At 41.9% G+C, this 24,894-nt stretch overlaps 1 protein-coding gene across 1 annotated transcript in view; it reads left to right on the forward strand.

Annotated features, from left to right (window-relative positions):
* Window positions 1-24,894, forward strand: part of plekha7b (pleckstrin homology domain containing, family A member 7b) — a 96,722-nt gene that overhangs the window by 37,997 nt on the left and 33,831 nt on the right. The window contains exons 4-10 of the mRNA XM_061700908.1: window positions 10,128-10,211; window positions 15,299-15,398; window positions 16,186-16,290; window positions 16,551-16,623; window positions 17,377-17,477; window positions 21,879-22,057; window positions 23,686-24,095. Coding sequence (XP_061556892.1) covers window positions 10,128-10,211; window positions 15,299-15,398; window positions 16,186-16,290; window positions 16,551-16,623; window positions 17,377-17,477; window positions 21,879-22,057; window positions 23,686-24,095 — 1,052 coding nt within the window. The remainder of the gene's footprint in view (window positions 1-10,127; window positions 10,212-15,298; window positions 15,399-16,185; window positions 16,291-16,550; window positions 16,624-17,376; window positions 17,478-21,878; window positions 22,058-23,685; window positions 24,096-24,894) is intronic.

Genomic DNA, 24,894 nt, shown 5'->3' on the forward strand with positions numbered 1-24,894 from the left:
CCCACCGGCTAACAACGTCCCGAGTCGAGGTCAGCAGCGCCCCATCCCCACTATACACAGTGTTGGTGGTGCACTGATTCCCCCTCCTGAGACGCCGGATAGTGGACCAGAATTTCCTCGAAGCCGTCCGGAAGTCTTTCTCTATGGCCTCACCGAACTCCTCCCATACCTGAGTTTTTGCTTCAGCGACCACCAAAGCTGCATTCCGCTTGCCCAATCGGTACCCATAAGCTGCCTCAGGAGTCCCACAGGCCAAAAAGGCCCGATAGCACTCCTTCAGCTTGACGGCATCCCTCACCGTTGGTAATCCATCCATCCATCCATTTTCTGAGCCGCTTCTCCTCACTAGGGTCGCGGGCGTGCTGGAGCCAATCCCAGCTATCATCGGGCAGGAGGCCGGGTACACCCTGAACTGGTTGCCACCCAATCGCAGGGCACACATAAACAAACAACCATTCACACTCACATTCACACCTACGGGCAATTTAGAGTCTTCAATTAACCCACCATGCATGTTTTTGGAATGTGGGAGGAAACCGGAATGCCCGGAGAAAACCCACGCAGGCACGGGGACAACTTGCAAACTCCACACTGGCGGGGCCGGGGATTGAACCCGGTCCTCAGAACTGTGAGGCAGACGCTCTAACCAGTCGTCCACCGTACCGCCCCGTTGGTAATAACATCAATATAAAAAGCTAAATAAAACTATGGTATGTACAATATAAAAAGTATGAATGTGAATGTGCAAATATCAGAGAAGTGTGTGCAACATATTCAAGGTCAGAGAACCAAGGCAAATAAGACAACAAAGACAATAAGATAACAAAACTACAATGCTGCTAAAGTCTGAGTCTGGGGTGTGTGTATGTGCATGTATTGATGTGTATGTGTGTACATGTGCATGTTTGTGGGACGTCAGAGTCCAGGTGGGCAGAGAACAGAAGAGGTAGAGGGGGCAGAGCGGTCAGAGAGTTCAGATAGTTCAGATTCCTGACAGCCTGATGAATAAATCTGTCTTCTAGACTGCTAGTCCTTGCCCGCAGACTCCGCAGTCTCCTCTCTGATGGCAGCGGACTGAAGAGGTTGTGTGATAGATGGGTGGCGTCCCCCACTATGCGGAGGTCTTTCCGGGTGAGGTGGGTGCTGTCCTGCAGGGAGGGAAGAGAGGGCCCAATGATCTTCTTAGCTGCCCTCAGGATGCTCTCTATGGTCGAGCACATGATGGGGCTCGGCGCCCTGGCTCTTCTCAGCTTGCGCAGGAAGTAGAGATGCTGGTGAGCTTTCTTGGCCAGTGATGAGGTGTTGCTGGTCCAGGAGAGGTCTTCAATGATGTGCACTCCCAGGAACTTGGTGCTGCACACTCTCTCCACTGCAGCACCGTTGATGTTCAGGTTAGCATGCTGGGAGTGCGCTCTCCTGAAGTCCACAACAATCTCCTTGTTTTTTTCCACATTTAGGGAGAGATTGTTGTCCGTGCACCACCCGGCCAGGCGGCTCACCTCACTCCTGTAGTCTGTCTCGTCCTAGTTGCTGATGAGACCCACCATAGTTGTGTCGTCTGCAAACTTGATGAAGAGGTTGGAGCTGTTTGTCTGTTTGCAGTCATAGGTCAGCAGGGTGCTGAGGAGATTTCTCAAAACGCAACCTTGAGGGGCCCCCCGTGTTCAGAGTAGTGTTGCTGCTCACCCCTTCTGCCTGCAGTCTCCCTGTCAGAAAGTCCAACAGCCAGTTGCACATCAAAGTGTTGAGCCCCAGCTGGTCCAGTTTGTAGATCCGTTGTTGGGGGATGATGGTATTGAATGCTCAGATGAAGTCTATGAACAGCAGTCTGATATGAGTCCTTAGAGTCCAGGTGTGTGAGGGCAGAGTGGAGGCACTTCATCAGGATGGGAGTGAGCGGTACCAGTCAGTAGTCATGGAGGCAGGAAGGAGACGACTTCTTCGGGAGCGTGATGATAGTGTTGGCTTTGAAGGAGGTGTTGAAGATGTCCGTGAAGACATCTGCGAGTTCAGCTGCACAGTCCCTCAGAACACGACCAGGTATGTTATCTGGGCCCGGAGCTTTTCGTGTGTCGATCCTGTCGAGAGATCTTCTCACGCTGTCCCTGGTCAGTGTCAGCACTTGGTCACCAGGAAGGGGTGGATTCTTGTGTGCAAGTACTGTTGGGTGCAACATAAATGCAACTCCTCAACTCACTTCAAAATAGTTCCATGGCACCCAGATGCCACAAGATGGTGGTAAAGTAATACTTTTGTATGAATGCAGCTCCTCACCTCACTTCAACATAGTTCCCTGGCACAAAGATGAAACAAGATGGTGGCAAAATAATAGTTTTATTTCTTCAGTGGATAATGTTCTTCGGTAAAATGCAAATGCTCATGGAGGTTCACTCTATTGTAAATTTAAATGATAAATTATTGACTATAATTGTGACTTTATGCTTAAAATACATTAGCGATATTAGATACTTTAGGCCTCTGTATTTGGGCAAGATTGAGCCTTCCCATTTTTTGTGAACATGACATTTCAATGCATTAAGGGAATTTTTGCATTTGGACTGATTACACAATTCTGGTTGGACGTCACTCAAGCTTTATCACAATAATTTCCACAAAATATCAAATTGTTCAAAAGTGACGACGATGGTTTATAAGTAAAAAATAAAAATCACATATTTTTAAATACCTTTCTGGTTGTTAAATTATTATAATTGTTATTATAATGCATTAGTATAGAATACTAACCCTGAGAAAACTAAAGGCAACATACTGTATTTTACGACATAGTTCTTATATAAGCCACAAAAAAATCCAAACCCTATACAATTACAATTCGTGCCATTCAATATTTAATGAAAGCTTGTGTTTGTACCACCTGCTCCCTCCACCCGCATACCACAAGATTAGTTTGGAATTCCTTATTAGCATAGATCACAGGTCAATGTGCCTGATAAACCAGTTCATACCAGCACCTTGATGTGCCCTTAATTTGCAACTTCCTGGGTCATTGGCCTGCATAGTCACCTCCATCTTGCGCGGATTTGTGGTTATTTTTAGCTCATTAAAGATCGATATCTGACTGATTTAGGTGACACATTCTCTCCCGTTAAATTCATTGTGTTTATTCCAGTTTTTCCACTCATCAGCAACTGACCGACACACAGGAGACATTACAGAATGTCCTCAAGGGTTCAATTCACATATTAATGAAGTCAAGCAGAGCAACTTTAGTACTTGGAAAAGGGGGAGTGTGGACTTGTGTAGGGAAGTAAAACGGACAGGGAGGAGGATCTGATAAGCAGCTGAGGTATTCCCCAGATGGGAGGGAGTTTAATCTTTACCATCCCCGTTTATCGTTTTTTTTCTGATTCATTTGGATGCCAGCCACGACGCCAGACCCGCGACATCCTACACCTGCCATGGTAGCGCTGAAAGAATTCCCATGAGCCACAGCAACACAGCTGATTTAGCTGATTCACATGAATCTGTGTTCGACATCAGGTGAGATACAGTATCAGTGCGAGTAGTCGTGGCCATGCTGTCGTGTGTTATGATGAAGACATACCGTGTAATGGTCTAGACTAATGATGTGATGTTTGTCGTGGACATGAGAAGTCACGTAAGTTGGATGTGTTCAAACCACCACCACTTTGGTTGCATTCTTGTGTGGGACCGGAATCACACAGTGGTCAAGTTTGATATGAGAGAGGCTATGTAAGTTGTGTGCTTAATTATTTTATTTTATTTTTTGGCTTTTTCTCAATTTATTTTTCAATGTGTGCAAATGCAGTAATTGTTCTGTATTGATCAAACTAAAACAAAAATACTGTCTGTCACTTTTTTTTTTGGGTCAAATTTTAGTGTGTAGTACACGTCTGCACTACCAAATAGGGTAATGCAAGAGCTACATTGAAAATGTGACTTTAAATAATGTCCCCTGCTAACTACAGCCACCATAATTACAGTAACATATTTTTAGATGGAAAACAAAACTAAGCAATATTGTTGTAAAGGCAGCTCTTGTGCAGGGCTGGCGAGTGCACACAAAAGCTTTGAACTTTGGTTTATGTTTTACTGTAACTGCAACACACCTCTTTTTCCATCAAGGAATGCAGCATACAATTGTTTAAACGTGTACTTGCACCATTTGCTCTGTGAACGTAAGCGGTGCCACACTGAGAAATGTGCTTGTGAGTCATCCTTTTCTGCATATGGAATCAAATTCCATCGACTAAGTGGTTTGTGTTTAGTGTCCAGCAACAAGATGAATGTGTGCGGCTGGTTCTGAGAAAATATAGATAAGATGTATATTATTAATCAAATTAGGTTGTCTGCTGACAAAAGTAAAGATTGCTTTTGATGCACGAATGAATGCAAAATAATGCGATCACTAAATGTCAAGTACAGTGATACCTTGACTTACGGCTTATCAGATTCAATGGCTGCAGTCCTGCCTTTTTTTTGGCTTTGACTTGCAAGGAAAATTTTGAGATACAAGCCCTAGATAGTGACAGCGAACTCTACTGAACTCCACAACATGCTGCAGTTTGGCAGCTCGGGAAATGTTCTTACAAAAAAAAGAGGCTTCAAGCTGTTTAATCTTGAAGTTTACTGTCAAATTGAACGCAAAACAAAGAGAAATACACGTCTATTTAAACAACCACATATAGTAGCTTTGGCTTCGGAAAGTCTGCTTGCTTTATACAAACGGACAATGCAAAATGCCATAGACAGGATAACAAATAGCATCACTGATGGGGTGTTATAACCCTTTAAGCAGCCAATATTTGAACAGAAACGGCGACGCACACATGTAGACAGACAACATAACAATTTTCATAGGCATATGTTTTTCTTTTTATGCTCTGTGAAAAATGACCAATATTACTGCGGCTTACTGAGCAGTTGTGACCGTTTTAATCTGTATCACTTTATCTGTATTAAATGGAATGGAATTTCTATGCGCAGCTGTTGTATGATGATTGAGCGGCAGAACTAGGTGCTCACGGATCGAGTCTGGTTCAAAAGTGTGAGTTGAATTTCCCTTTCACGGCTTACAGTGAGTACCGTAATTTCTCGTGTATAATGTGCACCCATGTATAATATGCACCCCCAAAGATGACCTAAAAATTCTGGAAAATCCTTCTACCTATGTATAATGCATTTTCAAAACATGAAGTATTATCAGAATCAGAATCAGAATCATCTTTATTTGCCAAGTGTGTCCAAAACACACAAGGAATTTGTCTCCGGTAGTTGGAGCCGCTCTAGTACAACAGACAGTCAATTTACAGAACACTTTGGAGACATAAAGACATTGACAAAAACAATTGTGCAAAAATCTGTATCTGTATTATCTCTACTTCAGAATTATTCTGAAGTTAAGCACTTTATTTGAAAATGTAATTATTTTTATTTACTTACTCCTATTTTGAAATGCACAGCCCTACTTTTATTTAGTAAATTAGAAAACACACAATTGTGCTCATATGTTCGATTACCCAGGCAGAATCTGTAAGATGTGTACATTTTTTTAAAGAAAACATGAAGGACCAGGCGAAACACATTTAAAATTTTATTTTAATGGGATTCAAATTAAACTGTCAAGCATTTCAGAAAATGATTTTCATTAGCCAAAACATAACCATAAATAAATTAATGATGGTTGTTGTCATCAGTCGTTTTTAAAAAACAAACAAAAAAAAACAATAGTTCACAAATTCTGCTTGGGTATGTAAACTTACCTCTAGGTGGCGGTGGCATCCTAGAATGAAAGTGTACACCTTTCTCATAACCTCTAGGGGGCGGCGGCATATTGGAATGAAAGTGTACACCTTTCTCATAACTTCTAGATGGCGGCATACATTTATAAAATGTGAAAGTTTTTTTCATTTCCCCCCAGACTTATGTATAATGCGCACTATTGACTTTTGAGAATTTTTTGAGGAAAAAAAACTGCGCGTTATACATTAGAAATGACGGTATGTTAAAAAACTGTACAAATGTTTTATGATGGGATGCATGAACAATAACTTTGAATAGCTTTGGTCTTGTTATGCCAAAAAACACCTGACTTATTGTACTTAAAAAAAGTACTCCCTCATTAATACTGGTAGGTAGTTGATGTTTATAATGGATATTTATCTTACCCATGTCACGCATTGAAGCCAGAGTGAGATATTTGGTTTGTTGTTTAGTTAGTCAGCAAAAACTATGTGCGCTGAGAGCCCATTAACGCATTCACTGCCAGCTGTTTTAGAGCATTTATGATTCGGGATTAGTTTTTTTCCAGATAAACTTGCGACTCAATTCAAATCACTACTGATTGGTTCGTAGCTCTAGTCGATGGATAAATTGATACACCCCTAGAAGTGACCATCTTTTTTCTTTTAATGACATGTGTTGTTGGTCCATATGCAATGTATAGTTACTACAGTGTACAGTGCATCCACACAACTACATCCTGTTTGACGGGTAATCTGCAGCAAGAGTTCACTTTTCCGTCAGGGACGCCAGCGCCACGAGCATTGATGAAGCTCGCAGCAACCAAATAGACGTACTGTGCTGCAGTGTTGCCGCGCCAACTGGGGATGCTGCAAATTCCGTGACAAATAGTTCAGAAGTAATGCGGCTGAAACAAAAGGCTCAAAAGTATGCAGCTTTTTAATTAACGGGGGATGTGCTGGTGGTGCAGCGCTCTACAGTGTTTCCAGTGCAGCTCAGCCCATGATGAGTTTGGTACCAGGAACAAGCCTGGCCCCATGCCTGCGTGTGTGTTGAGGTTTGTGTATATTGTATATGGCAACGACACTCGTACTTGTGCAAAGACCACGTAGTGTTTATTATGTCCGATGTTGTTTGTGTGTGCCGAATCTCTTGGCATCTATCCTGTTCAATATGTTGTCTGAACCTTTCCAAAATGTCAGCACACAATTCTCTGCTACATGGCGATGCAGGAGGGCATTTAGTTTGTATCATTCAAAATTGCTGCTGTTTTACCCATCACTCCAACACATGCGGTGATTTATTCCCCCTTAGAGCACTTTCAGCGACGAGCGTGTAAACATGTTTGTCTCAGATATTTAGTATTTGGAGCATGTTAATAGAAAAGCTGCAGGAGTATTTATTCACTCTTTTTTTAAGCAAACGCTTATATCATAAAAGTTATGATTAGGAAACAAATATTTCCCCTTGCCGATGGTGATTAAAGATTAAATGGGTCGGATGATGAGCATAGCTAACAAAAAGCTGCCCCGCTTACATTCGGTGGCATAAAACTGTGCATATTGGAAAACAGTTTGGTCCTAATCCAAAGTAAAAGAACTTTAAAGGATTTGGAACGAAGCTATGACCGGGTTCCATGCTTCCGTTATCTTCATTTCTCTCTACCAGTTTGAAACATTGGACTTTTTGGGTTCTCCATCATAGTACTTGAAACTTGCCAATAAATTCTATACGGCAGTGGTTCTCAAATGTTTTGCACCAGGAACCATTTAAAATATACTTACAGTAGCTCTCCAAGCGTCAACATAATCACTGCAGTAGTACCTGTACATGTACAGCTTGAACATTCACATTGCGCTCAAGTATGGGAAAATAAAAATTGTTACATAAAAATGGTACTTAATTAAAACGTTGTTCAAAAACACTAATATTTCTTGAAGATGAAATTCAAATGTAATTTAGTTAAATACAACTGAACTGGAAAAAAAGTATTGTACATGGTTCATTCTAATGTTTGATTGTATTTCATTTTTAAATGCTGTAGATTTGATTTGTATTAAATTCAGTGAGGCGGCACGGTGGGCGACCGGTTAGCACATCTGACTCGCAGTTCTGAGGACTGGGGTTCAAATCCTAGCCTCGCCTGTGTGGAGTTTGCATCTGCTCCCCGTGCCTTTGTGGGTTTTCTCCGGGTACTCCGGTTTCCTCCCACATTCTAAAAACATGCATGGTAGATGCATGGTTAATTAAAGACTAAATTGTCCGTAGGTATGAATGTGAGTGCAAATGGTTATTTGTTTACATGCCCTGCGATTGGCTGGAGACCAGTTCAGGGTGTACCTCTCCTCTCGCCTGAAGATCGCTGGGATAGGCTCCAGCATGCCCGCCACCCCAGTGAGGATAAGCAGTTTGGAAAATAAATGAATATTAATACAACCCCAATTCCAATGAAGTTGGGACATTGTGTTAAACAGAATACAATGAAAATCATGTTCAACCTATATTTAATTGAATACACTACAAAGACAAGATATTTAATGTTCAAACTGATCAACTTGATTGTTTTTAGAAAATAATCATGAACTAACTAGTTTCAAAAAAGCTGGGACAGGTGGCAAAAAAGACAGAGAAAGTTGAGTAATGCTCGTCAAACACCTGTTTGGAACATCCCACAGGTGAACAGGCTCATTGGGAACAGGTGGGTGCCATGATTGGCTAGAAAAGGAGCTTCCCTGAATTGCTCAGTCATCCACAAGCAAAGATGGGGCGAGGTTCACCTCTTTGTGAACACGTGCGGGAGAAAAGAGTTGAACCGTGTAAGTTCCTCAACATACAATTGCAAGGAATTGAGGGATTTCATCATCTACGGTCCATAATATCAACAAAAGGTTCAGAGAATCTGGAGAAATCACTGCATGTCAGCGGCAAGGCCGAAAATCAACTTTGAATGCCCGTGACCTTCGATCCGTCAGGCGGCACTGCATCAAAAACCGACATCAATGTGTAAAGGATATCACCACCTGGGCTCAGGAACACTTCAGAAAACCAATGTCAGTAAATACAGTTCGGTGCTACATCCGGAAGCGCAACTTAAAACTCTACTATGCGAAGCAAAAGCCATTTATCAACAACACCCAGAAACGCCGCCGGATTCTTTGGGCCCGTTCTGTGGTCCGACGAGTCCACATTTCAAATTGTTTTTGGAAATTGTGGATGTTGTGTCCTCCGGGCCAAAGAGGAAAAGAACCATCCGGACTGTTATGGACGCAAAGTTCAAAAGCCAGCATCTGTGATGGTATGGGGCTGTGTTAGTGCCAAGGGCATGGGTAACTTACACATCTGTGAAAGCACCATTCATGCTAAAAGGTACATACAGGTTTTGGAGAAACATATGCTGCCATCCAAGCGACGTCTTTTTCATGGACGCCCCTGCTTATTTCAGCAAGACAATGCCAAACCACATTATGCACGTGTTACAACAACGCGGCTTCTTCATAAAAGAGTGCAGGTACTAGACTGGCCTGCCTGCAGTCCAGACCTGTCTCCCATTGAAAATGTGTGGCGCATTATGAAGCGTAAAATACGACAACGGAGACCCCGGACTGTTGAACGGCTGAAGCTGTACATCGAGCAAGAATGGGAAAGAATTCCACCTACATAGCTTCAACAATTAGTGTCCTCAGTTCCCAAACGTTTATTGAATGTTGTTTTTAAAAAAAAAAAAAAAAAAAAAAGGTGATGTAACACAGTGGTAAACACGACCCTGTCCCAGCTTGTTTGGAACGTGTTGTAGCCATCAAATTCTAAGTTCATGATTATTTGCTAAAAACAATCAAGTTTATGAGTTCGAACATTAACTATCTTTTCTTTGTAGTGTATTCAATTCAATATAGGTTGAACAGGATTTGCAAATCATTGTATTCTGTTTATATTTATGTTGAACACAACGTCCCAACTTCATTGGAATTGTGGTTGTAATAATAATAATAATAATAATAATAATAATATAAAATGAAGTGGCATAAAGGTGACAGTTGCCAATGCACTTTCAGCCGTTTATTGAACAGTACGAAGAGTCAAACACAAAATGACCACGCGACGTGCAAAGAGCTTCACAAGACCAAAAACTCATTTCCAGAATCTCCCACGAATACAAATAAATGCTCGTGACGTTATTCACGTGGCCACACTCCGTATACAGTACATGATACGATACAACAGCTGTTTTTGTGACCCGGCTTGTCCCAACGTACAGTAATTACACTTTATGAAACCAGTTTTTCTTTACATTCTCTTTGATTATGTTTCATGTTTCGATATAATACTGTACAATGCTATCGTTGTTTATTGTTTTTTGGGGGGCTGGAGCAAATTGCTCATTTTCTTTTCCTCCTCTCCTGCAGCCACAACGCGAGGTGCACATCATTTCGACACCCTGTTACCGGGCAGATTTCACCAGAGAACACAGAATACACTCTTCAGGACAAGTGAGTGTGTCGACCGTTTCCCTTTTTGTTTGAAGGCACGTTCAAGGTCAGGCAATGCGAGTTCCAAATTAGAACGGGGAAAGAAACGAGTCAAAGTTTAATCATCAGGAACAAGCAGAGGACAAACTTTCAATTAAGAGCTAATTGGAAAATGAGTAAAGCCACGGAACACTATTGACAACAAGTGCCACCTCGAAAAATACACTGCCCTTAAATATAGGAAAATTACAAAAACTGTCTTCAAATATTGTTCCAATTAAAATGTATTGCACATAAAATTACATTTAAATAATCCCTTCATGGAAGTTTAAAAACAAACAGTTCGTAAAGATGAAATACAAATGTAAATACAACTGCACTGTACTCAGGCAGGGATTCTTTTGCATCCCACTAGATGGAGCCCATTTACCACAAGGGTTATGGATGCCACACTTTGACATTAGATTTGCTATAAAATAGATGAATTCATAACCCGAATGACATTCAACGATGACAGAGTACCCCGGAGTATTTTTAGTATGATGCCGCATTCCAATCTCCGCTAAAGATACTTCTTGTATCTTTAGCGGAGTACTCACATAACACATACATGAACACTTTTGAGCGTTTTCGTTGTCGCGTCTCAATGAAACTCATCAGTCTGCTTGTATTAGAGGATACTTTTTCTTGGGCTATTTAGTTCAATGACAGTGAAGCCATGAAGGGAATTTCTGTGATTTTGTTGCATGACTCGGTACCACAACAGAGTACCCATTCTTCATGAACATTGAGAGATTGTATTATTATCATTATTTTTTTTTAGTTTTCCTTCACCGCAGTATGGAACATCATCTTGTGTGGCAGCTGGATTTACCAGCCTTCGTTTTATGATATTGTCAGCGTGTCATGCTTGCAAAGCCATCAGAGGTGCGTGACGGCTTCACAGCAGAATTTATGTCCTCTTTTTTTTTTTTTTTTTTGTGATCATATTCTAGCCGGCAGGTGGCACATGATGTGCATGCAAGATGACGAAGTGATAGGAAGCGGTACGAAAGCGGCTCTTTGTCTAACCTGGGATATGTTTTTTTCGGAGTCACGTTTTGTCCCCACTTGGGCATTATTATGTAATTAGGCACAGGTTTGTAACTCCAAAGAGTGTCAGTTGAATGTCCTTCATGCATGAGCTGGATGTCAGCAACTCAGTGCTCAGAAAGTCTACATAGGAACTGTAAGTCCTGTACACTAATTGCAGCATCAACAATGACAAGCTATCAAACTCCATCCTGTGTTGGTTGTCACTCTGCCTTTCTTTCAGCAGATTTTTTTAAAACTTGCACCAAGTCGATACCAAAGTGGTAATATAGTTAAAACTCCAAGTTGGATTTAGAATACCACTTTTACATTTTTTTTAACCACGTAACAATGACATACATTGGGTAAGTATTCAGAGAGCAGTCTTACTCCGACACTGACACACAAAAACCCTATGATAACAACATGAAAGTTTTTTTTTTTTTTTTAGCTTACTTAAATATTCATTTAATATAATATTTCTAAACTAATTAAAAAAATCTTAAGAAATCACATCGAAATAAGTTTTCACAGCGTTTATTCAGTACAGTGGTACATTGAATTTCAAGATGAATTTGTTTCTTGACAAAGATCATTTCTCTATTTACTTGCATATTGTCAATTTTCCCCATTGACATGAATTGAAATGTGATTAATCAGTTCTACCCCCCCCCCCCACCCCCCCAAATGTATTTGTTTCAGTAAAAAATAGCCCTGTACTGTATACTGTGGTTCTCAAACATTTTATATCAAGTACCAGATCATGTCACAAAAGTGGTACGAACTAACAATAAGAGAGTGTCAAGAAATAACCAGTTTTTTTAAAGTATAATTACGCCGCGAGTCACACACTGTATCATTCATGTGTTGCTGTGTGCCTTGAAGGGGCGTGGCCTAGTAAGTACATCCAGATCTCTGACTTCAGCACGGGTTGGCTGTTTACCAAGCGTTTAGTTCCGTGTTAGCGGCTGCGCCATGCTCCTTGCAAGAGTCTTCAAATTGTACGTTGTATTTGTGTTTTTAATTGTTTGTCTGTTCAAATTAAAAGTACATTGGATACTGTTGCTCTCGTTTGTTTGTTTTTTACACTTCACTCAAGCGGCGGCGTATCTAAAACTTGCTTGTAACTCAAATTTCGGCTCGTAAGATAAAGCAAAAAAAAATCCACCAAGCGATGGCTCATAACAGAAACAAACTTATTTGATCGGACCATACACATTTTCCATGTGTTTGGGAGATTTTGTTACGGTCCGATGAAACCGAGGTTGAACTTTTTGGCTGTAATTCATAAAGGCATTTCTGTTGCAAACAGCCACAGAGCACTGCTCATTACCAAAAGATCACCTTTGGGGCTCTTTTTCTTCAGCCGGACCGGGACCATTGATCAAGGTGGGGGGGGGGAATTATGAACAGTTCCAAATAGCGTTTACATGCGTTTGGGCTTCTGCTAGAAAGCAAAAGGAATGTCAGTAAAAGTCAACTAGAAAAGCTGCAATTTATGTGGGTTTAATCAGAGGCACTTTAAATGTCGGCAGGTGTGTGCGGACTCCCATTTGGCATGAGTTTGAATGCCATTGGTTCATTCTGAATCTGAACACAGCCATATCCCAGTTACTGTATAAGAGGGTGTGCACACTTGTGCAAAGACCTTATTTCAGTTGGTTAGTTTTACTTCCCCTCGCAAAGGTTTTTTTTTTTTCTGCCCCAATTGTGTTGTACAGGTTATCGGCCATATTCATGGGGGGTTTTGAAATGATTTCTCTTGGTGATCTCTTGCCTGGTGATCCGTCGAAGGCGTACCCACTCCTCTTGCCCGATGGCACTGGTATTTCTTTACAATCCCACAGGAGTCCGGCATTTCTTGATACTACTGAAAAGGAAGCCGGTTTCTCCAGGGATTCAATGACTTTGTGTTTTTGAGGAAAGCTTTCCCAGGAGTTCGGGTGTTGGCTCCAGTAAGCCAGTAAAGCAACAACTTCCCCAGTCTATATTTTGGCCTTTTCAAATTGGACTCACGCATTAATTATCACACAAATAGTCAGCTTCTCAGCTATAATAAAGGACCTAAAATTTAATGTGATCCAGTTGCTATCGTTGCAGTAGCAAATCCGGCCTTGACGCTCGAGACAATTTGAAATACGGCCCTTCTCCATTGCACACACGACATCAAAACTCTTGGGAAATCATTGACACTCGTGGTAAACACGAGTGAGTGTCACATACAATAAAACAGCCCCCTTGAAATAACAGGAACCATCCTGGAAGAGAGGACTGCTGCGGTGCAGCTCGTGGAGCAAAGGATAGATTTCAAAAAACAAAACAAACTCCTGGTCACTGCGTTATCTCGCTTTACCCACTCATTCGCCCGAACATCTCTCACTCGATCGCGGTGCAGCACACCAAGCGGGAAGAGGCGACAGTTGGTGCTTATTTTGACCCCGCTGGGAGACAATGCGGGCGCGTCGGTGGCACAAATATCAGGGAAACGGGTCACGCGTTTGTTTTCCATCATGAGCTCACTCAGATTCGGGAAGTAGATTTCCGAAGAATGGACCACGGCGTGTCAGCAGTGGTGGGAAGCGACGAAGTGCAACTACTTTATTACTATTCATTTTACTTCCTACATTTAAAAACGGATATCTGTACTTTCTACACCTTCAGGTTCCATCTCACTGGCCTAAAGACTGACTTGATGGCAACGCGAATGTCCGCCGGTTGCAAAGACGTTTCTGCGTCTTCTCTAAAATGTACTTACTTAAGGTTTCAAAGTAACAGAGTTTGAACAGGAATTCCCGGTAATCGTCTAAATAATGTGGCGCGCGGTCGTTTGTCATTCACAGCCGTGACTGCCTCTTTCTGAACACTAATGCGGACTGAGTAAAGTATTAAGTGACAGCTTCATCTCTTAAATATCTATTTATTCTGCACGCTAGTGTGTTCATGTCAAAATGCATTCACATTTGCATAATCAATGTACGTGATAAGATCGTTGCTGTAAGAAATCAATACGGCTGATGGGACCATGTCATGCAACCCACCCCTACAAATCAATAGTCCGCCTGTGTAACAGGTCTCTGTATTTACAAATGCAGTTTAACGACTCATTCCAACAATAGGACTTAGAAAAGAAAATTCTGCCTTCTGTACTGCAGGAGACACAGAATTTTAATAGAGTGTATGATTTATGGGCTGTAAAAATAATTTGCTAAGCCCTTTCATGCTTTTTTGAATGTATTTTTTTTCTTTTCTTTTTTTTTTTTGTGCTGGATCCTCCGACATCATCTTGCTGCATGTACAGTGTTCTCCCTGGACGCCGCGTTGCCACCACAAGCGTCACAGCAGTCGGCACAGGCGGTGTTGCCGATGCCAGGAAATAGTCGCATCCGTTCTGATCAGACATCGTGTTTCAAGTGCAGTTAGTATTACAATATTTTTGCGTGACAAACATTATTTTGCAGTGTTGCATTCAACCTCTCAGGCTCGGAGTCCACCGGAGCTTCACAGGTTGCCGCTGGAATCGTCTTGCACTCCTCCATGACGACATCACGGAGCTGGTGGATGTTTTGAGATCGTGTTATATAAGCTGTACACTGACTACTTTACATTGTAGTAAAGTGTTGTTTCTTCATTGTTGTCCCATGAAAAGATTTGATAAAGTCATTAAAAAGGTGTCGACTCACTTTTGTGAGACACTGTAATATCTCAACGAATCAAAACCTCAACTGCAGTTGACTTGAACTCTTCCTATTTACGTCTCTTTTTTTTCTTCTTTATGTCGTGTCATCATCTGCTGAGGTTGAAAAAAGTAAGAAGCCTATTTTGACTAATAGTAGAAAGTACAGATATCTGTTTTTAAAAGTAGGGAGCAAATGTTCAAACGTCATCAGAAAAATAAATACTTCAGTACAGATACCTCAAAAATCAACTGAAGTACCGTCACAGAAGTATTTGTACCCCTCGGGAGTGAGAAGGAACATCACAATGCAGTTGTGCTCACGTGCCGCCTTCCGCTGACCGACTGCTCTCTGCGACCGTAGGATGGAGTCCCGCATGTCCAATCGCAGATCACCCTGTATGGTCGCAGAGTCCTCCAAGCTTGTGACCTCAGCACCAATGGATTCCACCTTGACGTCAAAGGTGAGCGAGATCCGAAAATTGTGTTACTTTTTAATGATTTTTTTTCTGACGATGAACACGAATGTCGAAAAGGTGATTGAATCAACTCTCTCATTCTGATTGATGGCCAGATGGAGCAATAATGCGGTCATTTTTCTTTCCTTGCACAATTAAACTGGAATCCAAAACAGTGAAAGACAAATCTTGTCGACTCTTTTTTGTCACAAACACACATGATTATACAATACGGTTTTTCCCTCGCTACATTGCGGTTCACTTTTTTGTTTAGTAAAGCTAGCCGACAAATGTCAGCAGAAGTAGGCTTGAGTGAGTAGTGAAATGATTCTAAAGCAGGAAAAACAACCTTATTGTCGATAGTTGTCTGTCATTGGTACATTGACAATTGTGGTTGCCATCTTTGTCAAATCAATGCAGGGTTGTGCCATTTTAATGAATGTGGATTTTTCCACACATACAATACACCTCCTTTTAGCGAGCCTGTCAGTGTCAGGCAGACAGAATGTATCTCTGCAGGGGGGAAAAAAAAAAAAAAACCCACACAGCTGTGAGAAAATAATGAAATGTCCACAGAGTATTACACACTTTACAATGACCTTGTACGTATGTTAATAAATGGATGTGCACATCCTTGGTTGGTTCTGTAGTTTCTCATCGCGTTGTAAGGGTGTGACACTTTTTGGAAATGGTATCTGCTTTTTGAAGGTCAACACACCTCTGCGACAGGTAAGCACGCGATCGTTTTTTTCACGTATCAGCAAAAAAACGTTATCTTTGTGTGTCCTTGCAGGGATCCAGAGGTTCGAGTCGATGTCATAGTTTCGGCAAGAGGGATCAAGCCATTAAAAGAAACCTCAACATCCCGGTGGTTGTGAGGGGCTGGCTCTATAAACAGGTGAGCGATGGTATTTGCAGCAACAGTTTTGGTTTTTAATAAGTGAACGCAATTATATCGCAGGAATTAAAGTCAACCCAGTGAATTATGGCAGGATCAACTTCAACCGTTGTGAACATTGTGTGTAACATTGTTTTTAGTTCCCCGCATTTCCGTTGGTTACTCAATTTGTTCATTGTAATTCCCAACACTTGATATTTAAAATAGTTATTTTGTTATGTTCCGAACCACTACATGTGCATTTCCCTGTGAACTTCCAGGACAGCTCTGGAATGCGACTCTGGAAACGAAAGTGGTTTGTTTTGTCCGACTTCTGCTTGTTTTACTACAAAGGTGAGTGTGACGGCCGCTCTCGTCTAATGTTCAAGGCAATAATGAAAACGATTGGTGACAACATCAGAGTATGTCCGTCGGTGAGGCAAGATACATTTTTCCATTCATTAACCGCTTTAATTTTGCTACATTCGGCACTTAATGTCGGGAAAATCACCGAAAGCGGGGCCGTGAGGGCCAGATGGAAGTGGGGGTCCCTTCCCGTCCTCCGCATCCAGCGCCTTGATGCCAACTCAGGAGCTTGACGACAAATAGACCTTGTTGCAGAAAAAGTCCAATCGGAAGAAGAGGCTGAATGAAGTCTGAGCAGTTCTGGCCTGATTGGTTTTCTTGGATGTCTGCATTTCTCTTTAATGCTGGCACACTTCCCTCATTCCTTTCGGTTTATTTCAAACTATTGGAATCGAGGTTTCTTATGACTTAATTGTATTTAAAAAGTACATTCACGTAGCAAAAGGGCACCACCTTAGCCCGACTCTTTCTTTATTGATCATTACCGTTGCATCGTGCACCTCTCCTTCACTATCCTTGCTCAATACCAGATAAAACAAAGGCCCCCTCGTGTCACATGTCCTCGCTCGTTCAGTTGTCACTCGCAAATTACGCCGCGCTTTGCCGCGACTGGTAAATGCCAAATCTCTTGTAAACATCGGAAAGCATCTTGGTAGAACTCAGTGTTTTTGTGTGATTTGGGTGCAATTGCGGACGTGTGTGCGTGTGTGCGTGCGTGTGCTTGTGTTGTCGTTTGTTCAGACAGCCGCGAGGAGACGGTCCTCGGTAGCATTCCTCTGCCCAGTTATGTCATCGCACCAGTTGCGCCTGAGGACCACGTCAACCGCAAATATGCTTTCAAGGTAACAATATTCTTTCGTGGCAACACGGTGACGAACGCGTCGTTTCCACTCCTACCATCGTCTCCTCAACTCACTTCAACAAAGTTCCCTGGTACCACGATGCAACAAGGCGGTGGCAAACGACTACTTTTGTCTAAATGAAGCTCCTCATCTCACTGCAATAAAGTTCCATGGCACCAAGATGCCACTGGATGACTCCAAAGAATACTTATTGCTTTGACACGATCACAAAAACCGTTAATACGTTTTTTTCTGCGAATCATTGAGGGTAGGTTAAACAAAAATCTGCCCAACCGTGAATGAGTGGGAGTGTTACAAATACAAAGTATTACAAATCGGGAAAAAAAACGATCAAAGTTCAGCTCGCATCCCAGAACAGATGGTGTTCGACCTGAATCTATGCCAACAGAGTTTCATTGCTTTCCATTGTGCTGAATGCCAAAAACGAAAGTTAAACGGTCGCTCCTTTCTCCTGAAAACATTGTTTACATTCTGCAACAACAAATATTTTGCTACCACAACAGCGAATGAGCTCTGAGGATAGTTTCCAGATGGTTGTTAACCTTTCTTTAATGACCGCCATTGATGGCTACCTTTGCTGCAGGGGATCATTTCCGTATCCCAGGCATGATTCCTGCACGGATTAGCATATGTACAGTAAGTGCGTCAAGCACGGCAGACTTTTCCAGGATTTCATTTTTTTCTCACTGATGGTGTGCAGGAGGACAACTAATTGGGTTTCATTTCCAATAATTGTGCTGAAGAGGTAACAAGAATCCAGTTATTATGAAATAGAGATGATTTTGGAATGAATCGCAATGTTACATAGTGTAGCTAGCAGTAATAGTACAGCAAGAGTGGAAAAGTTTGAACAGTTTAATGTGCGGGATAACATTGAAATAGTGGAATCTGTGGATTCTATCACAGGGCGGTAAACACGACATTCATTTATTGCCGCTGAAGGTGACCACATTTTGTTTCACGAAGCTGTTTGACCATGATTTTGTATTCATTTTTGTTTCATAAGGTATTTTTTTAAAGGAACCTTATAGCTACTTAGTAGTCGTTTAAATGGCAAAAGAAGTGACACAAGTAAACTTTAAAAAAAATATATATATTTTTTTTTACTGTTTTAGTGAAAAATGCGTAGCAAAAAGTTTCAAATCCGAGTTATTATTGTCATTAGCGTTTTGCTGTTTGGCTTATCATCAGTCGTACGCTTGTGAAAGGTTTCGAACAGTGCACCATGACGTCGCACGTTCTTGCAGGTGGCATGAGACGCAGCTTTCTCTGAAGGAATCACTAGTAAACAATGTTTCACACGGATATTTATTGCAGACGGACGCAGTGTCGGGCCACTGATAAAGTGCCAAAAACAACAGAGGAGCATCTGTAAGTGATTTTTAAGACACTATTAGGTGTGTAATGTACATATAACATAATGTAGGAGTGAGCTAGCACCATCTTCTCTGTCCAACTATTTAGTGTACAACGCCCACTAGGTTCCACTGAATTAATTACATTTTTTTTCAGGAAATTGGAGGGGGGGGGGAAGAGTTTACCTTTCGTGCTATATCGGGCGTTTTTCTCATCATTTCAATTCAGTTCAGTGGTAGTCGATCACTTTTTCTTGCCACGCGGCGCCTGCACAGTTCAAACATTATTCATCTGTGTTCGAAGCGGTCAACTTGTTTTCATTCCCTTGCAAATCAGAATGGATGAGTTCGTCACAAAGACGGCCATGCATTTCGACAGTTGTATTATCTTTGTTTTGATGACATCGGGAAACGCGTATTGACTATGTGCCTTGTAATGACCTGACAAGGGAAGCTAACAGTCTTTGCCATTTGTTGTACTTCATGTCTTCTGCTCTGATCTCCTTCTCCTTCTCTTCTTTTTGATTGATTTTTTTCAATGACTCATCTCACTGTGTCTTTCTCATCCCCTGTTGGTCAATTGCCTTCCATTGCGACCGGGTGTATGAGATACTGCTCTCCCTGCGAGCGGCCATCCGGAATCACACAAGCTTGCTGTCTTGCATGAATACTGTAGGTATCTGGTTTCACTTCAGTATCGTCACCAGTGAGCATCACCATCCGACCTCACCTCATTCTTCCTGGTGTACCTGGTGCATTCCCGAATGTGCATTATTAGCGTGTTGTCATGATCGAGCGACATATGGCACATCAATGCCAGAGCCCTTTAGAGTGCCATCAATTTTGGCAAATTGGTTTTGCCTTATTTGGATGGTGACACATTGGCTATTGGATCTGCACTTAAGGAAATTGGATAAGCAGGAAACCGCAGTGTCAGTGCAGGAGTGACATGCAGAGTGTTTGCACTATTTACCAAATACAGTATGCTCATGAGTTCGATGTCAAAATCTTGGTTCAATGGTTCCCATTTTGGTTTTGTAGCAGGTCAGAGTAACAAAAGTTTCATCGCGTTAACTAGTTACAATCAACAATAGTGTTCCCATCGGCTCTGGTGTTTGCCCTGCCACGCTCTTTATCATTCATCATTTTGTCATTGTCATCATGGAAAAGAGCGGTGGTGGGAAGTACAATGACTTCGTTACTGTACTGAAGTAGATTCTGACGGTATCTGTACTTTACTTATTAGCTATTTATTTTCTGACGTCTTTTGACTTTTAGTCCCAACATTTGAAAACAGATATCTGTACGTTTTACTCTTTACTTTGTCAAAATAGGCTTGTTACCTGCGAATAACGACACATCGTAAAAAAAGACTCAACGACTATACGGACTGATTGAGATCCTGACAAATGGATGCTACTTTGTCTGACATGCTTCTTATGCCTACACATCCCTAACCTTTCCAAAATATGTTCACTTAAAGCCTGTGCTGGATGGAATAACGTGACAACGAGGCGCTCTAAAGCGGCAACAGCAGCGCGAAGCCCCTGTCCACACGCTGGCCGTCACATCAGAGTTCTCAGTCTTTGCCCGTTTTCAGCAATCATGTCTGAATTCACTTTATTAGTTGACTTCTACGTACGTAAAGATTGAGAGTACATTTGCCACCTGTGGAGAAGACATTTCGCATGTACACATTTCTTTTTTTATTGAAACATTGTTATTGTCTCCGTCAACACCTTGTCATTGTTGCGCTGTATATCTCACAGGTTCCCGTTGTAACTGAGGGATCTTTCTATAGAGGAATTGTTAAATTGCCTCAGTGACTTTTATGGTGAAGGGCTTTTCAGTGCTTCAGCAACATATGTGAGTTTTCAAAGGCAATATGTTGGACTTATATAATATACAGTATTAGGCAATATGTGATTTATTCTACCAGCATGTACACTGATAATTCAACTTTATACGATGTCTTTTTTTTTGTGAGTGCAGAATGGCCAAATCGGGATTGTATTACTAAATTCTCATGCAAATTTTGTCAGGCACGTTTTCAATCTTATTACTGGGCAGGACATTTGATGCGGTGCCATGGGAGCTCTTTCTCAGAAATGTCAGCAGATCTACTTTTATCATCATGGGTGCAAGTGATCCTGTTTCATTGACTGAATGATGCAAAATCATCAATATCATATACAAGTGGTTCTCAATTTCCCAAGTATCGTTTCCCCAAAAATATTTAGCTCTCCATCATGACCAATATTAAAATACAGTAGCCTTGTAGGACCAAGTGTTCATCAAAAACAGTTTATTCCTAAAATCACTTTTGACATGATTGTATGCCACCATAACATTATGCAGTTTGGACATTAACACTTTGCTTAAATATCAGAAGAAAAAAACAACAACTACAAAGTAGCTATTCGATTAAAATTTTGTATTGCACATACAAATTGAATAAGAATGTTTACCTAAATAAAAGTAAAAAAAACAAACAAAACAACAGTTTGTCATGGATGGAAATGTATTGCACTAAAAAGCTAAAAAGAACTGAAACTGTACTCGGGTAGTGATTCTTTGTCATACCACTAGAGGGGGCCCACGTGCCACACTTTGAGAATCACTGTCCTGCAGCTGACTGTGTATGTTTGGGAGGGTCAAAATGAGCAAATGTTAGTAACGAGATGGTGAATTGCTTTGATATGAAACAGTTTTGCAGATTTGTTTCACTTCATTCTAATAAGAAAATCCAAGCATTGTATTTATAATAAGTGTGTTTGTATGGAAGTAATTAGCAGATCTCCCATTACTAATTGTATCTTTTCCATTGAATGATTACTCGTCAGTTGTTGCCATAAACTAAACAATGGTTTTGTTTATGATGCGCCACTTTGCTTCCTTTTATTTCCCCCCGGAAAATGTGCTCCTTAAGTTGACAGCTTTCAGTCTTCCTAAACTTTACGTTTGGCCATTTGTTTGTTCTCACATCTGCGTTCTCTGTGTGTGTCTCTCTCTCTCGCTCCGACAGGCGAGCCACACAGGAATGCGGTCCTACATCTACAATAAGAACTCTGTGATTGGCTCGCAGGCGGAACACTGCGGGATGCGGACGTATTTCTTCAGCGCGGACACACAGGAGGACATGAACGGCTGGATCCGGGCCATGAACCAGGCGGCGCTGATGCAGCAGAGTCACGCCATTAAGAGGTTGGTCTCTGCCCCACGGGGTAGGCCTCTCCTCTCCCATTTGCTGGCCTTCCAGCTGTATAACCAACGTCCCGCCCCCTCCATAAAGCACAGCAATCTGTGTGAACTGAGTGAGGTGATGTCGTACAAAAAAAAAAAAAAATTCAAAAAAGGAACTGAATGCACCGTTTCGACAAGCGCTTCTTGCATTTGCATGACCAGCGAATGTGATAAATAGTTTCCCTTCCTCCTGATACTTCATTTTAGCAGGTCAGGCTGCGGCCATCTGTTCAGGGCCACAGTAATGTCGAAGGTGCGTCTAGATGAGGACTGAAGCCCTCCGCCAGCTGGAAATTAGCCTGAGTCAAGAGAGGCCCTTCTGCAGCAGTGCCTTTATGCACCTCGAGTTAATGTGAACTTTCTCTGTCACCATGGCTAATACTGACTGTCCATGGAACGGTATCTCTTTGTGACATGGGGCCTAGTTTTTGGACTGTGTAATAACGCCATCTGGAGGCTCTTGTTACTTAATTGCAACGCATTCAACGGAAAGTGTTTCTTAGAAATATCACTCGATTCATTAGAAAGTTCATTAGAAATATCACTAAATTGTCACAGAAGAGTCCATATCAGTCATCATGAAAATGTAGCAGAATCTCTGAGCTCTTGTTAAAAGTGGTCAAACATTGGAGCACATATAACTACTATCGATCTATATGTGTTTCTTTCATTTCATAGCTTTTTTATTTGCATTGAATGTATGTGATTTTGGGATATTCCACACACTGCTCTGCTAAATACAGTGTGAAATGTCTTCAAATGATACCAAATATTTTTTGACATGGTGTTTTTGCCCTCGACGTTATTTGATCAAAATGATTCATTTTGATTTTCATAATTGCACTGAATATTTTGCTGTCCACCCTATCATTATGGGGTAACCGCGCCTTTAAGAAAGCCCGATATTTTCAGGGACATTACGATGACGCATTCCGCTTTTCTTGAATGGAGGCTGAAACAGCGGCTCATAGCCAGATAAAGATGTACACTTATTCTACATTGAATCATTTTCATCATATTTTGTGAGTAGCTGGATTTTGTCAAGCTTGACAGGCCCACTCTTTCATAGTGAAAATATCAATTCACTTTTTGGAAATTCAAAAATGGATTTGTTAAACAGTACCCAGCCAGCTTGCTAACCGAATCCTGTTGCTAAATGAAGGTCCAAATTATGCTCATTAAATGCTAACATTAGCCAAAGATATCCACCCGGATATCAGCAAACTCAAATATTTTATTATTATAAAAACATGATATTATTATATTATATTGTGTATTTTATTATAGCTGGATGAACAAAGATATACTAGTTGTAGTGAACAGAACATTTTCAGATCAATTATGTCAAATGTTAAAATAATTGGATGATCTCATTAGCACAGTGGTTGTGAATCACTGTTGTATTTAAAGGAAACGTAAACTGTATGCCACAACTGTCGAAATGCATATGGACCACTCCGAGTCAGCTGGGTGGGTGGGATATGTTTCGGCTTCAGGACAGGTGCTCGAAAAGAATGGATTCATAGGGGCTCCTGTCATCCTAAATATATTTGGATTCTGAAATGGACTTTTTCTGTACCTCCTTCCAGAGAGAGAGAGAGGCCAGAGAAAAGCGTCCAGCAGGAACCTCCTCAAACCAACCGCGTCAACCAGAAGGCGCCTCCGTCAGAAAGCTCGCTCACGACGGACAGAGAGCGCCCTCGGGACGATGCTGCGCGACCGGCTCCCGGGGAAGAGGCGAAGTACGCGTTGCAGGTCCAAGGGAGGCCCAGGCTGTCGGATCCAAGAGAGAGGCTCTCTCCAAACTCGGAGGACGGCCATCCGAGTGGACGGCGAGCGAGCGTGCTGTCGGAACACCACAATGGAAACCTGTTGTATCTGAAGGAGACGGGCACTGAGAAACGTGCACAGAGGAAGAATACGCTGGCCCAGGTGGAGCACTGGGTCAAAGTTCAGAAGGGCGACCCGCCAAAGAGGTCAGTGGCGGTCTTCCAAGTCAGTTTTCCTCTGGAAGCAATATGACAGAAACATGGCTAAATAATGCCCTCTAGTGGCCAACTTTGCATCCTGACGTGCACAGTACAGAAATAGCCCAAAACACATCCCAAAAACACGCATTCGTTGGAGACTCTAAATTGCCCGTAGGCGTGACTGTGAGTGCGAATGGTTGTTTGTTTCTATGTGCCCTGCGATCGGCTGGCGACCGGTCGAGGGCGTACCCCGCCTCCTGCCCGACGACAGCCGGGATAGGCTCCGGCACGCCCGCCGCCCGCGTGAGGAGGAGCGGCTCAGAAAATGGATGGATGGATGAGGGAAAACCATTTGAGCAGTTATTCAATATCCTTGCTATCCATCTTAAGGTCCACGTGCTATTACGCTCTTTGTCTTCACTAGCAAGACAATCCGAAGCACTAGTAGAACGCCGGCGTCGTTTCCTTCACTTTTGGCCTACTCGTATACAACTAAACCTTCCTAGTGAACAACTGCGCTGTACTAGGAACACTAATAGGCCCAACCAGTAGGCATGACGTGTCAGGCCCTAGTAGCCACCTGGAGCCTCGTAGTAGCACCAGAATGCCCATTTGTAGTTTTGCCAGTTGTCCTACGAGCATGGCAAAGTTATCCTAGCAGTGTGCGGAAATTTCATGCAGTAGCGGGTAAAAAAATAAATACAAATACAACAAAAAAGTTTCACCATTAAGACAAATGAGTTTCACTAGTGCACCCTAGTCATTTTACTAGTAGCATGTGCTGGTTCGCTCTTTGTAACATGGAGTCGTCCTACTCGTGTGCCAAAG

The sequence above is a fragment of the Phycodurus eques genome, chromosome 2 (assembly GCF_024500275.1).
Source record: "Phycodurus eques isolate BA_2022a chromosome 2, UOR_Pequ_1.1, whole genome shotgun sequence".
NCBI lineage: Eukaryota > Metazoa > Chordata > Actinopteri > Syngnathiformes > Syngnathidae > Phycodurus > Phycodurus eques.